The 14,938-nt window shown below is 33.8% G+C and overlaps 1 protein-coding gene across 1 annotated transcript; it reads right to left on the bottom strand.

The window, feature by feature from the left end:
- Positions 1 to 155: 155 nt before the first annotated feature.
- On the bottom strand, positions 156 to 3,719 carry Rip11 (Rab11 interacting protein). Its single transcript, XM_073088588.1, has one exon. The coding sequence runs from the start codon at positions 3,562 to 3,564 to the stop codon at positions 2,134 to 2,136; it is 1,431 nt and encodes a 476-aa protein (XP_072944689.1). The 5' UTR covers positions 3,565 to 3,719; the 3' UTR covers positions 156 to 2,133.
- Positions 3,720 to 14,938: the final 11,219 nt, after the last annotated feature.

Raw genomic sequence — 14,938 nt, 5'->3', positions numbered from 1 at the left:
TTTTATCTTTTGTAGATTATTTTAGCAGTCATAATGTAATCATAACCATTTTATGATAATTCCTATCAGTTTTTTAAAAAGTAGACATTACAGATATGAATTAAAGATTTAAATCTAATTCACTGATTAGGGCTTGTCTGAAGTAATAAACATGCTTGTAATCATATTTTTATTTATAAAAAGTTAATACAATATGGTATGTATAATGTATGCCCATGTAATGAATTTATATAAACTTAACATCCTCTTAACATTTAGATAAAAACCAAAATTATTTAAGAGTAAGAAGTTTATAAAATATGAACAATAAATTATTTTAACAATGAATTACATGTATGAACTTAAAACTATGCTAATGGACATGTATATAACATAATAAATTCTTAATATTCAATGTGAGTATGACATGCAACAAACCATAAACAGTACTTTTTTCGTTAATATGTTTCTTTACAATTCTCTTAAAATATTTGTATTAAACCATTTGTAATCATTCTTAAAACTATTCCACATCTTATTCTTCCCTTTAACAAGTATCACCTTTAATCAAAGATACTGCAAAAATCTCAATCGCAAAATTAGACCTTTAAAAACAGTGTAAAAATTGTTGTGAAATTTATAATAGCTTTAAAATATATTAATTGTCTAAACATTCTTGTAAATAATTCAATATTTGTATCAATATTTTACTGGAATCTATTTGTATGTTTTTGGTGGATTAAAGTTCAGAGAAGGGAGGCACAAAAATACTACATTATGTATTTAGTATTTACTTACAAACTAAATCATATTGCACATGGGTATTTTACCCAGTCATTTTTGAACTAAATATTTGGAAACAGAATCTGACAAAAATTGAATAATCCAATAATCATAAGTAAATCTTCACTCTTTCATAGCTTATCACTAAAATTAATACTATTAAATATTGTGAAACTAAAACTTTAACAATATTCTCACTCAATTTTGATAGAATAAACTGATTTTTTTAATTAAAAAAGTAAGTATAACAGTATAATAAATCACTGAACAAATGCAATCCAAGATATTTCCAATTTACATATTCATTTGTACACTAATAAATCATTTAAAATATATGAAAGTAATAACATAGACATGTTAACAATTAACAGTATTTTATGAAATGAACAGTTAGCTTATGTATATATGTTGCATATGTATTATTAACAATGATATGAACAAAACTACCAATGATACTTAACATAGATTTACACAAATTAATTTGTAAGTATTTTTAAAAAGATATAATGCATCCATGTGTAAGCAAGGTGTTCTATGCAATGTATCATTGATAATAGAATATAATAATAGTTATTATAGCCCACTATTATGATTTTAGCTGTATCATACTGGGATTATCATCTTAAATCTTCTCTTAGACTTATGACCTGAGTGTAATAGTAATATGTTAATAGCATCATGTTAATATGTCATGTAAAAGCTAATTAACTATAAACTACAATATTTGATGCCACTGGACAGCACAGATACCTACTCCAGTTAAGCAAGATATTTGGCACCAATTATAGAATGTTAAATTCAATCACAATTAGGTCAAGAAACAAATTCTGAAACTGAATGAAAAATGCTAAATAAACATAATAACTGAGTTCAGTGATGTTTTATTTTAATGTTTGTATTAGTATTAAACAGTTATGTTTACTTAACAGGTAATAAATATTTGTAAACATTTTTGAGTGTAAATAAAATTGTTATTTGCTAATGAGTGAATTCAAATTGTATCACAGGTTCAGTATATATATAAGGCACAATTTGAAATTACTTCTGTACACTACCAATACCGTGATCACATACCAATAATTTAGTTTTCATTACACACATTCTTATAATTGACTGTTTACTTTAGAAATATTAAAACTAATTTTTCAAAGGCATAAAATATGATAATAAAATTTTCAAAGCTTTATAATAATTTTATAACTCCAAATATAATTTATATAAAATTTATGAATATTGAATACCATCTGAATACTTAGGACGAAGAGTATTTTATCAAAGGCTTGTTTTTAAATTTTTGTATAGAAAAGGAATGCCTAATTTTTTTTCAAATAAGTATATCATGCAAATCTTAATCTTTTAACAGACTTTCAGTCACTTATTTCTGATATGCATGCTATTATTTCTAACATAGGGATTTTGAAGAATCCTTGGTGTGGTTTCCATAACCCTCAGTAATAAATCATCCAAATAATTTTCTAAATCCTTGTTCTTCTTCTTTTCAACTTCAGCATCTCTTTGTAAATTATATATCATGAGAATTAGGTCTTCCCGAGATTTGCCATCAAACTGTTGTATAACTGTTTTAGGTATGCTATTATAAGCTGGGTTGATAGAGTCTTCCTCAACTATATTCTCTTCTCCAACAATAATACGTTCTTCCAATAATTTCTTAGGTTTACTATTGCCACCAAATTTTTTGAAGAATTTTGGGCTTGGTTTTTCTTTTAATGAGCTTGGACTGTCCAGTTTCTTATTTCTTTCAAGGCTTGAAGATTTCTCCCTATCAATCATTGTTTGACTGATAGATTTACGATGAGAGTAAAGTTTTTGAGACCATTCATCATCTTTATCTATGGCTTCTACAGGTAGTTGTGGAGCGGTGAATGTGTCTAAGCTAAGGCGGACTGGGGGTTTTGGTGGAGCTGGTTTGTCTGTACTTAATAAGTTATTGTAAGTATACCTTCTTAGTATTTCTCCTCCACCAAGGTTTTCAAGAGATGTGTTAACTGGTGATGGAGTATATTTGACTCCTCTAGGCACTGCAACATTCACATTGAGGGAACTACCCGAGCTCTTATGGGATAAGTCATCAAAAGCAAATTCATCGTCATCCTCACTGATTACACCTGGATCGGCTTCCCCTGGTAATCGTTTGGGTGTAGAATGATCAGGTGTAGAGAGAGAACTTTTCAGATTTCCAACACTGCCACTAAGAGAGGATGAGTCACTCTTTTTATCTTTTTTACTCAGATTAATCTTAGAGCCAAGGTTTTTAGCGAACTTTTTAATTCCTTTACGTTTTTCTAGACTTCCAATGCTCATCAGGCTGCCGCCTACGTTCTGAGCGATGCTCGATAAAGAAGACTTATGTTTCTCTTTCTTGCTTAGGTCATTTAAGCTTCCTTCCTTTACTGTAAAGCCAATTTTAACTTCCAACTCTCCTCTGTTCTTATCATTTTCTTTGCCTTGTTTACCACGCAAAGTATATACACGATTTCTTGGGCGTTCGTATACATCGAGGTCTTTTAACGGAATCGATACTTGACCTAATAAATGATCTTTTACAAAATCTTCATCGTAAACCTTAAGGACAATCTCAGCTGTGTTACCTTGAGAAGGAATGCGTAACTCGCATTCCTCCAGCCATTCAACATTCTCGGTCGCTTTGTGTTTTACGGAAGTCTGAAATTTTTCTTTGCCGAGGGCGATTGTAACAAAACAGTTATTTGTACCGTTTTTACCTTTGATCAGCAGTCCCCGAGCTCTTTGGACGGTAACTTGTACGTGAGTTGGATCCCACATTGTATTTTGATATAAATATAATCACAACAACACAAATCTCGACAAAACCTTTATTTAATTACACAAATACACAAAAGATGAGCTGTCGCCCGTCACCATTGATATTTTTGTCATAGCCGACGAACTGACGAGCTTTGCTAGATTGCTTCATTGACTAAGTGTTGCCATTTCTGTTAGTATCGACTTGCACTAAGTGCTGCGCCTTTATTTTAGCACAAATAAAATAATACCACGGAAAACTTCTAAGACTTATATTATATCTACGATATCATCATAATTTTGTTTTATTAACAAACTATAACACAAATTATACAGATTTATGTTATAGCTTATTATTTTTGCTGTTTTATTGGACGTCAATAAATATTGAAATTGGGGGTTGCGAAAGCGTTGCGCGGGTAATTTTGAATTGTAATTTATTTTATTAGAAAAGGAATGTTTTCCTAGTGATTATGGCAATGTAGTTGTTGTTATAAGGTTATCAAATAAAGTTTGTATCGTCATGTTTTTATAGCATTTACTTTATCTTATAATTTACAAAAGATTGGAGAACAATTGGAAGTTTTTACTTCACAATAATACCTATTTGTGAACAGACTTATGTAGACATGTATTTGAGAAGACAAAATTTTCTTCCCCTGTAGAAGGCCCGATTAAAATTATGAGCTAATCATGGAGCATTATTGCAGTTAGGTAGAGTTGAGGTCCACGCAGCCATCTACAAAGTTATTCTGATATCCAAGTCTAGAACTTTAATTAAACGAGCCACAAATAGAGTAGAATAAGAATTGGGTTCCTATTATAAATTATTATTTTCAATCATTTTTCAATACAAACACTTAACTAACATATTTACGTAATATGGCAACATTACAACCGCCTCTCTATTTATCCAGATGGATTCGTTTTAATCATGTCTTATGATCACGATGAGTGAATCATGAACTGATGTTTTACTAAGAACCGTCCGTAGGCGCAGCCTTATTGTTTCGTAATGGGTAGGTATGTATCTATTATATACCTACCTATTTGTTTGTACACATCGTTTAACTGTGTTTACCCGTTCAATGGATCCAATAAGACGTTTGGTGTGTATTCATTACGTCAATGGCTCGTGGAATGCAATGTAACGCTGCTCTGCGACTTAAATAGGTGTTAGGTATATAGGAATCATCTGCCTGCATAAACACATTATTTAACTTTAACCAATTAAGCAATCAAGTAGTATTCCTCTGCGTGAAAACAATACCTAATGTTGCAATAAGAAATATGTTTATGCCTGCATTATATTATTTTATTATTTCAATCCACGCTGCCCCATTGTTGAGTGAAGTTTGCAAAAAAACAGGTGTGGTTTGGCAGACTTCACACTAGAGATTTTTTTATTTAGGTATTCATTTATTCTTGAATGATTCACACGAACAAAGACCGACTAAATGCTATTGGCATTTTTATTTAAATGTGTGACATTCGTGAAGTCTTCCTTCCTAATTAAGTAATCCGCACATAACCTCGAAAAATTCATAGAGGTTCATAAGTATGTGCCTGTAGTTTCGACTAAAAGAGGGCTTCTGGTGTCGCGAGTGGCAAAACTGGGAGCTCAAACCGCCGGACCGTCGGCACCGGGAAGGAAGGCGGTATGTGTGGTCGCATACCATCGTACGCACCAGATCGTGTGGCGAGCGGCAAGCTCACCTAGATCCCAGAGACCTCTACCCAGCGCCTCCACCTAACACTATGTCGCTCCCACGGCACCGGAAACCTTTTGAAGGTTTCCCCCTCGTAAACAGAAAAAATAGGTAATTGGGATTCGAACCCCGAACCTCAAATATGAGGAGCCGATTGCGAACTAAGTAATTAAGTATGACGAGTATCTATGACGAGTTTATTATAAAGCAGGTAGGTACACACACTGTATTATAACTCACAGGATGTAGTTATCTATGATTCAGTGACTCATACGATTTTGTGGAACTGGGCGGCAAAAATGTAAATGTGAGGTCGTCTTTACCTGTCATCGTTCGTACAAAATCGAAATAATTAATTTGGTATGTTACATACATACCATGTATGAAACGCATGTATAAAATGCTAGCCTGACTGTTAGAGCAAATTATAAAACCATTCACTGAAGTTGATGTGCCTTTCACAGAAATTTCGAAAAATCAGAGCACACAAAAATGATGTATTATTATGGATAGCTCATGAAAAATAATATTAATTACTTTGATTACTCGAAACTCCTTAATTTGCTAGACATAGGTAAGGTTTCATTGGAATCCTATTACCTACTCTTTCAGCCATATCTACTTACTTTGTAGTTGGCACTACAAATAGTTAGGTTTACTAAAATTTTATGATATTGGCGCAGAAGCTGTCTTGAAAGGGTCACTATGAGGGTCACACCGTTGCGGAAACCTGAATATTTTATCACACGGTGAGATTTACACTTGTTCTCAGCGTCTGTTTGAAAGAGGAGTAGTTTCTAAGTTGATATTTATGTGTTTCCTCTTAAATCTAGATTGGTGGTTTCTACAAACATTACAATACTTTTAGCTTTTTTCCAATTACTTTCTAAAGGAGCTACCTATATATCTGTACTTGCTCTTGTTTACCGGTACAGAAGATTGTTATAAAATTTATAGATTGTATGACTAGTGTTGAGAAATGTAAATAATATAATCAATGCTAACGGACGGTGCTACGGAACAATAGATTAAAGTAACAAAGTAACAAGTGCTTGATGATCAGGGGTTTGTGCTACCCATGGATATCTGTTAGGTACCAACCACATTTTATATACTCAAACCTATCGATAAGGCGGACGGGCTTCCAGATAGATTGTAGTCATCGCCGCCTATGGACATTGGCAATACCAGACAAATCGCCAATGCATCGCCGGCTTTAAATAAGAGCGCTGGTGCACCTATTTTTTCCTCTTGTCAGAGCGCTCCAGGTATAATACCTCTTAATAATAGATGGGATTCTACCTGAAGTGAATTACAGATGCATTACGACTCCTGAGGGCAGCCGGCATTTACACCGTCCCACTGAATCGGAGGACTGCCTCACGCTAGAAATAGGTTTGGTTCAACAACCTATTAAAACATCTACAAAAATATACATGAGGCGTTAACACGTTGGTAGGTGCGTATTTGAGGTTTCATAAATTTTAATGCTTCAATTTCGCCGAACCTTTTCTAAGAACTTCCTACAATATACGTGTAGTTCGGAGTCGATTTATGAGAAATGCCGAGTCAGCAGGAAATTGCGTGGGAGCTCGTCCTTTTTAGTCGTGAGTAAAGTTTTTACTTGTGAGTAAAGGTAAAGTGACAATGATTGATATGTAAGCACAATGAGTTTAGCTTTAATTTGATTTTAGGAGTCTTAGCCTTAGGATAAGGGTTTTAGGTTGGTTTAACTATATGCGTTGTTGTCGTCAACACTACTGGCCCACTGCTTGGGCTTGGGCATAGGATTCCTCATGACGTTTCTTTCACCGCTTAAGCAAGTGATAATAAACTCTTAATATTATCTAATGGGTAGTTACATATTATGAATGTTATCGTCGTTAATAAGAAGCTTGGATATTAACGATATCACATTTTTATAACGTTACATTAAAGTAATAAGTGACTCATTTAATACTACAGTTTAAAAACAGATGCGGGTAGGTGAAGTGGGGACGACACCATGGCGGCGCTCGAATTAACAGAGAGCGACATTCTGGTCGGAGACTTCAGCAAGAGCAGTCGAATAACGGAGATACTTGTGTAGTTATAATACTTCTAATCACTAGTGTGAACTTACTTACGTATAATTGTTATATCGTTACTCTGTACCGTTTATGTGACTATATTATTACATGACTTCAAGACCTTCAAGATGACTTTGATTTCATGAATTATTATTTTATTCACCCAAAAAAAGTCCCATTATATATGGAATGCATTTCTAATATTTTAACATAAGTATCTAAGCGTGATTACCTTGAAACACATTTTAACATAGACCTACTTTCCCGTGTACGTCGTTTTGAGAGACATTAAAACACTTAGCAACATGCTATTTATGTAGTAAGACTGAAATATAAACAGTACTGTAGGAACCAGTTTCTATCGTGTGATATTTATCAGGGCAAGTATTCCCTGTTTTACCCTTAGGTAATTCAGACACGACAACTTTGGTTTTCCCGAAGTTGCGAAGCTATTCGACATATAATAGTACCTTCGTGTATTGGGTAACCTTATAATCTATTGCAATAGAAGGAAAAATAATAAAATATTCTGTTTCCTTATTATTAAAAATGATTAAAACATCTGTGTCCCCGAACATGTTATCCATTGTTAAAAGGAAATAGCTCTTCAATATTAATCGTGTCACGTGCGTACATTAATTTCGGAAGTATTGCTCCTGAGATGGGTTTGTGGTTTGTTCTCTCCGAAACAGGAAGGTGTGATGTGATTCGTGGAATATCAGAATCGAATGATATTAATAATAAAGTTATTATTACATTAATTAAGTAATTAATGAAGTTTACCTATGAGTAATGTTCATATCAGAATCGATTTATATTATTAATAAATTAATTAAGTCATTATTAATATACCTATGAGTAACGTTCAAGTTATTATAATGAATAAAGCTAAATGTAAGTATAATAATATTCCTTTATTAACGTAATAACTAATAAAATATACTATTGTAAATGCAGTGGAAGTCGAATAAACGATATTTCATAATTGACGTATGAGTAAACATTACTACGCGCGTCATGTGAAGGATACGCTACAAAATAGGAATACAATACCACATTCACGTAGCGGTATTAAAGAAAACAATTAAAAGACTAAAACAGTTACCATTGCATTATTGCATAAAACTTATTAGAATTTCTTTATACCCGTTATAACGAATAAAACCTGCTATTGTAAATGCAGTAGATGCAGTTATAAAAAGTAATAAAGCCGCAGTTAAAACCCGTTACGTGCTCTTTTCATTTTATTCTGCGTTCATCAAATATTTCCTGGCTAGCGTGCCGTTCAAACCCCCTTTTGTTGCATTCTCAAAATAAAAATCTCTAGTAGCACTGCTATTTCATGGCAGCAGGGTCAAAGAGATTTGAAATAGCTAAATGGGCAACTCATTTTTGTTTTCTCTGCTCAATTCTGCCGGTTCCCGTCGCGTAAATCATTTGATCCTTGAAAGCCAATATAACCGCTGTACTCGTGCGGAATATTGACGTCTTAAGTTTGATTATGTTTTACGAGTTGAGCATAAAATGGGATAATAAGCTTATGCTAAGTGTGGATTATTATTTTTTGGGTTAGCAAGCAATTTAAGGCTTCGTTTTGTTGAATAAATGTAGGTGGTACACGAATTTTTATAGCAATATTTAAGAGGTCCTAGTGCTATAAGATGGAAAACTTTATAGAAGTTAGTAGCAATTGGAGTTCAGAAAGGACACGGTGTAAGAAAGTTTTATCGTGATAAGATTTTAAATCATAATAAGTACCATAAATATTTACCTACAAATATACAACTCCGAAACTCCGTAGTTATTTACAGAAAACAGTTATATTGTAATGAGGTAGAGACGAGTACCTATGTGTGCGACTGCAAATATTTCAGCTACCATATTTTTTATATACATAATTAAATTACCTCCAAGCCTTTCTGGGTTTAAAAGCGTATTATTATCCGAAAGTATTGTAACGATATTGATGCAAAATTAATTTCTGCCGAACACTTATATTTTAGGGAGAAGGAACGTTTAATTAAACAAGTTAAGAGTTTATTAGGACGAGGTCAGGCGAGCTATTCCGAAATCCCAATTAGAAGGTGGGTATGCGACGTATCCCCTTGCGATTTAATTGAGATTGTTGTTTCTAAGCATTTTCGTTTTGTTTCTAGAGCAATATTTTTTGTAACTTTAAAATTTATACGGCCTTTAAACAAAAACGTCCTGTACCCTTACCATGAGTTTTTACGTTCTGACAAATATGACTGTTTTGGTATTTGTTTACGTATTTGCCCATATAATTTCCAATCAGCGCCCCTAGCGGATTGTGTCAGAACTAAGAAATCGTATGGGCCAATACGTAAACAAATACCAAAACAGTCATATTTGTCAAAACGTAAAAACTCATGGTAAGGGTACTGTATGGCGCGATGTGTCGTAGCGCGCGGGTTTCCATTCTTAACGCATGATTCCCAGATAATATACCTACCTTTAGTTATGTCAGCATATGGCATACACTACCGAACAGATAAAATTAAATAGAGAAGAATTAAAAGGCGTCAAGTGTGTGTCGTAGATTACGTCCAGTATAATTCTGATGCCCGTATAAATCAATTCGTTATGTATATGTTGTCAAGTTAGGATAAAACTATTTCGCAATTAGTAGTATCTAATGTAGTATGTATTATACATTCTGCTGTATGTAAATTGCACAATTGCATTGCGCATCCGTTCCTCCCAGCACATAGGTTCCACTACTGACACGTGTTTCGACTTTTGGTATAAAACGATCGTCCTCAGGGTAAGTTGTTATGTGATTAGAGACGAATACATATGAGAGTTTTACATAACATCTGATATTAGTGTAATTACATCTTAGAATCCAATATAATACTGAGTCGATTGCTCGACCAATTGACGATTATGTCATAATGTCACCGGGACATTATGCAATCAGTAATCAACTACAACGCTTGGACGCGTAGCATAATTCGATGTATCGAATTAACGATTCACGGTAATTATTATTTATGAGACGTCAAACGGCATTTATCGAATGTGTATCGGCTATAACTTGTTTTCGGACGATTATTGTAACATATGACGCTGCACACAGTCTAAGGTAGACACATAATGTACCTTAGTCTCAAACTGTTGATTCTGTTGCATAAAGCATAAATTAGGGATTTTATATATCTTTGTTTTTATCAAAGAAACAACTCCAGAGAAAATAAAACCTAAATCGCACATAATTCTGCGTCGTGCCGTGGTCACAAATAAAGACGAATATACAAAGATCCGCACTAAAAATAATTCTAAATTCGTCTATGTGGCCAGGGATCGATTCCGAAATCCTCTGTATGTCAGACCGGTATGGTGACCACTTCGCCACGTCGGTCATCATTAAGTACAAAAAGCATGTTATTTAAAACACAGAGAGAATAAAGCAGGCTGCTGCCCAGGTTGCTGGCCAATATACAAGACATTCATCAATTATCAGGCAAACTTCTGACAGGATCTTTGTAAACATCAAGCATCCAGCAGAAATAACGTTAGCATTGTACGACTTTAACAAAGTAGTGAGTTAAGCAAAGATTGCCTTGGTACGGTGGAGGCGTGTTCGAGTCCTTTGATTGATGATCGAACCCTCTAGTCCTGAAACTTTAGGCACTGGGAACACTGGTTTGTCTATATTCTAACGAGGGATTGCTTGATAATTATGCCTGTGAATATCGCATTTAAACCTTGCTTGTTATGTAATTATCTATATACCCATATATTAAATAATTACGTTATGTATGAATATAATTATATGCAGTTCTAGCCAAGTGTACGAATGTTATTGGAATAATTATGGTGCGCGCTTGTCTGATCTAATCATGTGAAGTCAAGAGTTAATTAGTGGCCTCTTGCGTACCGTGGTGAGTTCATGGATTTATACGAAAAATATTATTACTAATGGTGGTTTCGTCTAAATATCCGGCTGAAAGATGCGGCTATTATATTAAATAGCAGGCTTCTTTTTAGTTTAGTGTAGTATTTGTTTTCTTTGGAAGAGACGAAGCATGCGGCTTGAGTATCGATACAAAATGTCTTTTAACGAAAACATACGTGAGATAGTGAAAATTGAAGGACAGTTTGAACGTTTTAAAGATTGTTTGAATAGTGCAGTTTATTTAAAACCTATTCTTTGCCTACAGATTTATCTTTTATATTCTTTCCTTACCTGCTTATAAACGAGATGAACAACGTCAAGGAAATGCGATCCATTTCAGATCACTTTGTAGGATTCAATAGCTTCGGATATCATAAAGAGTTCAATACTACATCTGTTTTACGTTAGATAGACGTATTTTTAAAATATTGTTATACTTAAATTTACGTTAAACAATCTATTGCGATGAGGAAACAGGTATATAATATATCCGATGTAAACAATTGTAATGAGGATATTAGTAATCCAATTATTCTTGCAAAGTTATTGTTAATAAAATAATTATGTTATACAGATGAGGTCTTTATTAGAATATTGAGTAAGTAGGAATCAATACAGATAGAGTTATAGTCTTATATATAAAATTCTCGTGTCACAATGTTAGTTACCGTACTCCTCCGAAACGGTTTGACAGATTTTCACCAAATTTTATATACATATTCAGTAGGTTTAAGAATCGGCTACTATCTATTTTTCATACCCCGTGTCGCTCCCAAGGCATCGGGTACCTTTTGAAGGTTTCCCCCTCGTAAAAAAAAATAAGAAAAAAAAAAGGTTTAAGGTTTGCTAATTTCGCAAACTTTCGTAAAGCTTAATGTAGAAATGAATAACTCAAAGTCTGATTAAACAAGCACCTAATTGATCACAAGTCTCAATCTTAAGATTAGTAAATAAAGTTCGAGAAACGGCTCTTATTTCATGACGCTGTATTAAAATAATAAATAGAAGTAACCATTTTTTACTGTATATTCAAACTTTTAGTCCACCTGATGGTAAGTGCCAACTGCCACCCATGAACATCACTGATCATCTATGCAACTGTATTTTACGCGAGGTAGTCGGCCGAAGGTCTGAGGGCTAAGTTGGAACGGCTCGTATAAGCATCCGTCCCTTCACCCCAGGAACACAGCAGTATTTACCACTGCTAATTTAAGACAGAAATAATCGTTTATTAAGTCAATGACACCTTTTCTCAGCACAAATTAAAATGTTGCTTTTCTGCGTTTATGTAATAACAATATACAGGAAACAAATAAATCTCCTTTTATTAAAGGGAAGGTGGCCATTGTTAGAAAAGACAATGTTATCTAATCTTATCTTTCATTGAATCTTTCTGTGAATTCATACCATGGAACAAATATACAATGAATACATTGAATGGGTAAGAACAATAATTAATTCTGAAATATTCCTCTGAAAATTGCATAGTCGGGAAACGATATTGTTAATGTACAACAAAAACAACCCCTAATCAGTATTATCAGTAAGTTCTTAAGGAGAACATTCATTAGCTTATCTCAATATCGTTGCCGTGCTCAAGTTGCCGTAAGTCAATATTGTACGAGGGGTTAGTATCTACCTCGTCAAGTTTATAAACAAACAGATTTAGTTTGTCTTCGTGTTATTAACACTGGCTTGTTTACATAATTAACGTGTAACAAAATTACTCAGGTATTGAAGGATTTTGACACAAAATTACTTGCTCTTTATGAAAATGTAAAAATATTCAGTTTATCTGATGTATAGATAAGTATAGATATCTCACCGCCTTGTAATTGAAGGAAGCTATTACATAGCTTAAACGGCTGACAATTCTGACAGCCATTTAATGGCTATCATGGTGTAATTTACGCGGAACAATGCCGACATGCGCAGTTAGTGGTGCAAAAATACGAAATCGAAGAAAAAGTGCGGAGAAATATCGTTTTATTCGTAAATGATATAAAAAATTAAAAACTAATCCTTTTAATATTTTCGAACACGAAAATAGATGACAGTGACATATTCAATTGTCAAAACTAGTTAGATATTCTTGTTAGGAGTGAGTAATCTTTACTAATCTATGATCTGGTAAATATCACTCTCAGAGTAATGATGATATCACTGCTGCCCATAGACATAACCAATCCCAAATAGGACTGGAATGCTTAAATTGTAGTAATTTTTTTGTGGCTAGAAATAACACTATCACTTTAGTTTAATTTTCTAAGTCATTGTCATTTGTTACCAGTTTTATCTAATAGCCTTAATAACATTTCAAATATGCAAGAATAAATATACGAACGCAATACTTTCAAAAGCTTTGTGTAGCGATCTCTTTGTGTAAACCTTCGCAATAGAACCGTTGCTTAGGTAGAACAATTCTTAGACACAAAATGCTTGTAATTTGGGCATCATAAAGAATTTGCCAGCCAATCGCTTTTGTCGCCGGATCTGAATCGAGAAAACTTTAGGGTAGGCTGTTGTATAGCGAAATACCGGCGGATAAGTATTTTAATTGCCGGCTTTATTCGGATTATGCGCAGAACCGGCGTAATGCCCCCTCTTTGTGGTTAAATCCTTCTTTGTCATTCGTCTTCGGACTAAATTAAGGATCCGTACACACGGACGGAATTTTAACGATTTTCCTGTGGAGTGGTTGTATTAGTGTAGAGCTTTGTTTCATATCGTTTTCAGAAATTTGAAGGTGTGGTCAATCTTGTAATTAATAGAATTTTAATTCTTGATTTACTAGATAATATTAATGCTAAAATGTATTCGAGATATTCTTTTCTATTTTGTGACTGCTGTTTAGAAATTTGTACAGAAAGGTACAAAATAAAATGTATAATAAATTTTATGTAAAGGTTGATACACCCACCCATGCATTAACTTTTATTATATTTTCTTGGTTAAAAGTAATACCTATATATTTCTTACGATTTTTGTATGTATAATGCTGTACTAGTTTCTACCTTTGTGAAGATGCCCTAATTCTAGATTACTTAAGTTGAATTTTCTCAAATTAACTGGGAGTTAACAAAAGGTGTTCTAAATATTGCTTATTAATATCATAGTCATAATATCCTATGAGTAATAAAGGTGATCTTAGTACTTAATGTGACAAAGCGTTCATGCTCTCTCAACAACTCTGTATTAAAATAATATCTATAATTATCTACAATATTCTCTGGATCTGGTGTCCCGTAAGTCAATTAACATCATCATGTGAAGTTTTCGTACCATCAAGATATTTAGTTTCGTTTTAGGTTTTCGTACGATATTTCTTAATTGGTTCTAGTTTGGATATTTAATGCAAGGTCCACTAATACTTGTCGAATTTTATTATTTGTTGGTTTACTTCATTGAAGGTGGTAGAACCCTTTGTGGTTCGACTCCGGCGGCACCACCGCCACACCTATTTCTGCCTAATAACAGCAGTGTTAGGCGCTGCTGTGTTCCGGTTTAAAGGGTGTGTTAAGGGAGACAGACTTTTCCGAGGCGTTCCAGCTTAGTCCTCAGGGGTAGCGGCGCATCTGTGGCCGACCTCAGGTTGGAATATGTAATCCTATCTGGGGTTGATTACAGATGTCCATGGGCGGCAGTAGCCACTTACCATCAGGTGGACTGTATGCTCATCTGCTACTCCTATATTATAA

This window comes from Epargyreus clarus, unplaced genomic scaffold, assembly GCF_041222505.1.
Source record: "Epargyreus clarus isolate Ecla_fem2 unplaced genomic scaffold, WU_Ecla_fem_2.2 ptg000003l, whole genome shotgun sequence".
Classification (NCBI taxonomy): Eukaryota; Metazoa; Arthropoda; class Insecta; order Lepidoptera; family Hesperiidae; genus Epargyreus; species Epargyreus clarus.
Note: the sequence above shows the minus strand (reverse complement) of the source record. Positions and strands in the feature narration are given on the sequence as shown.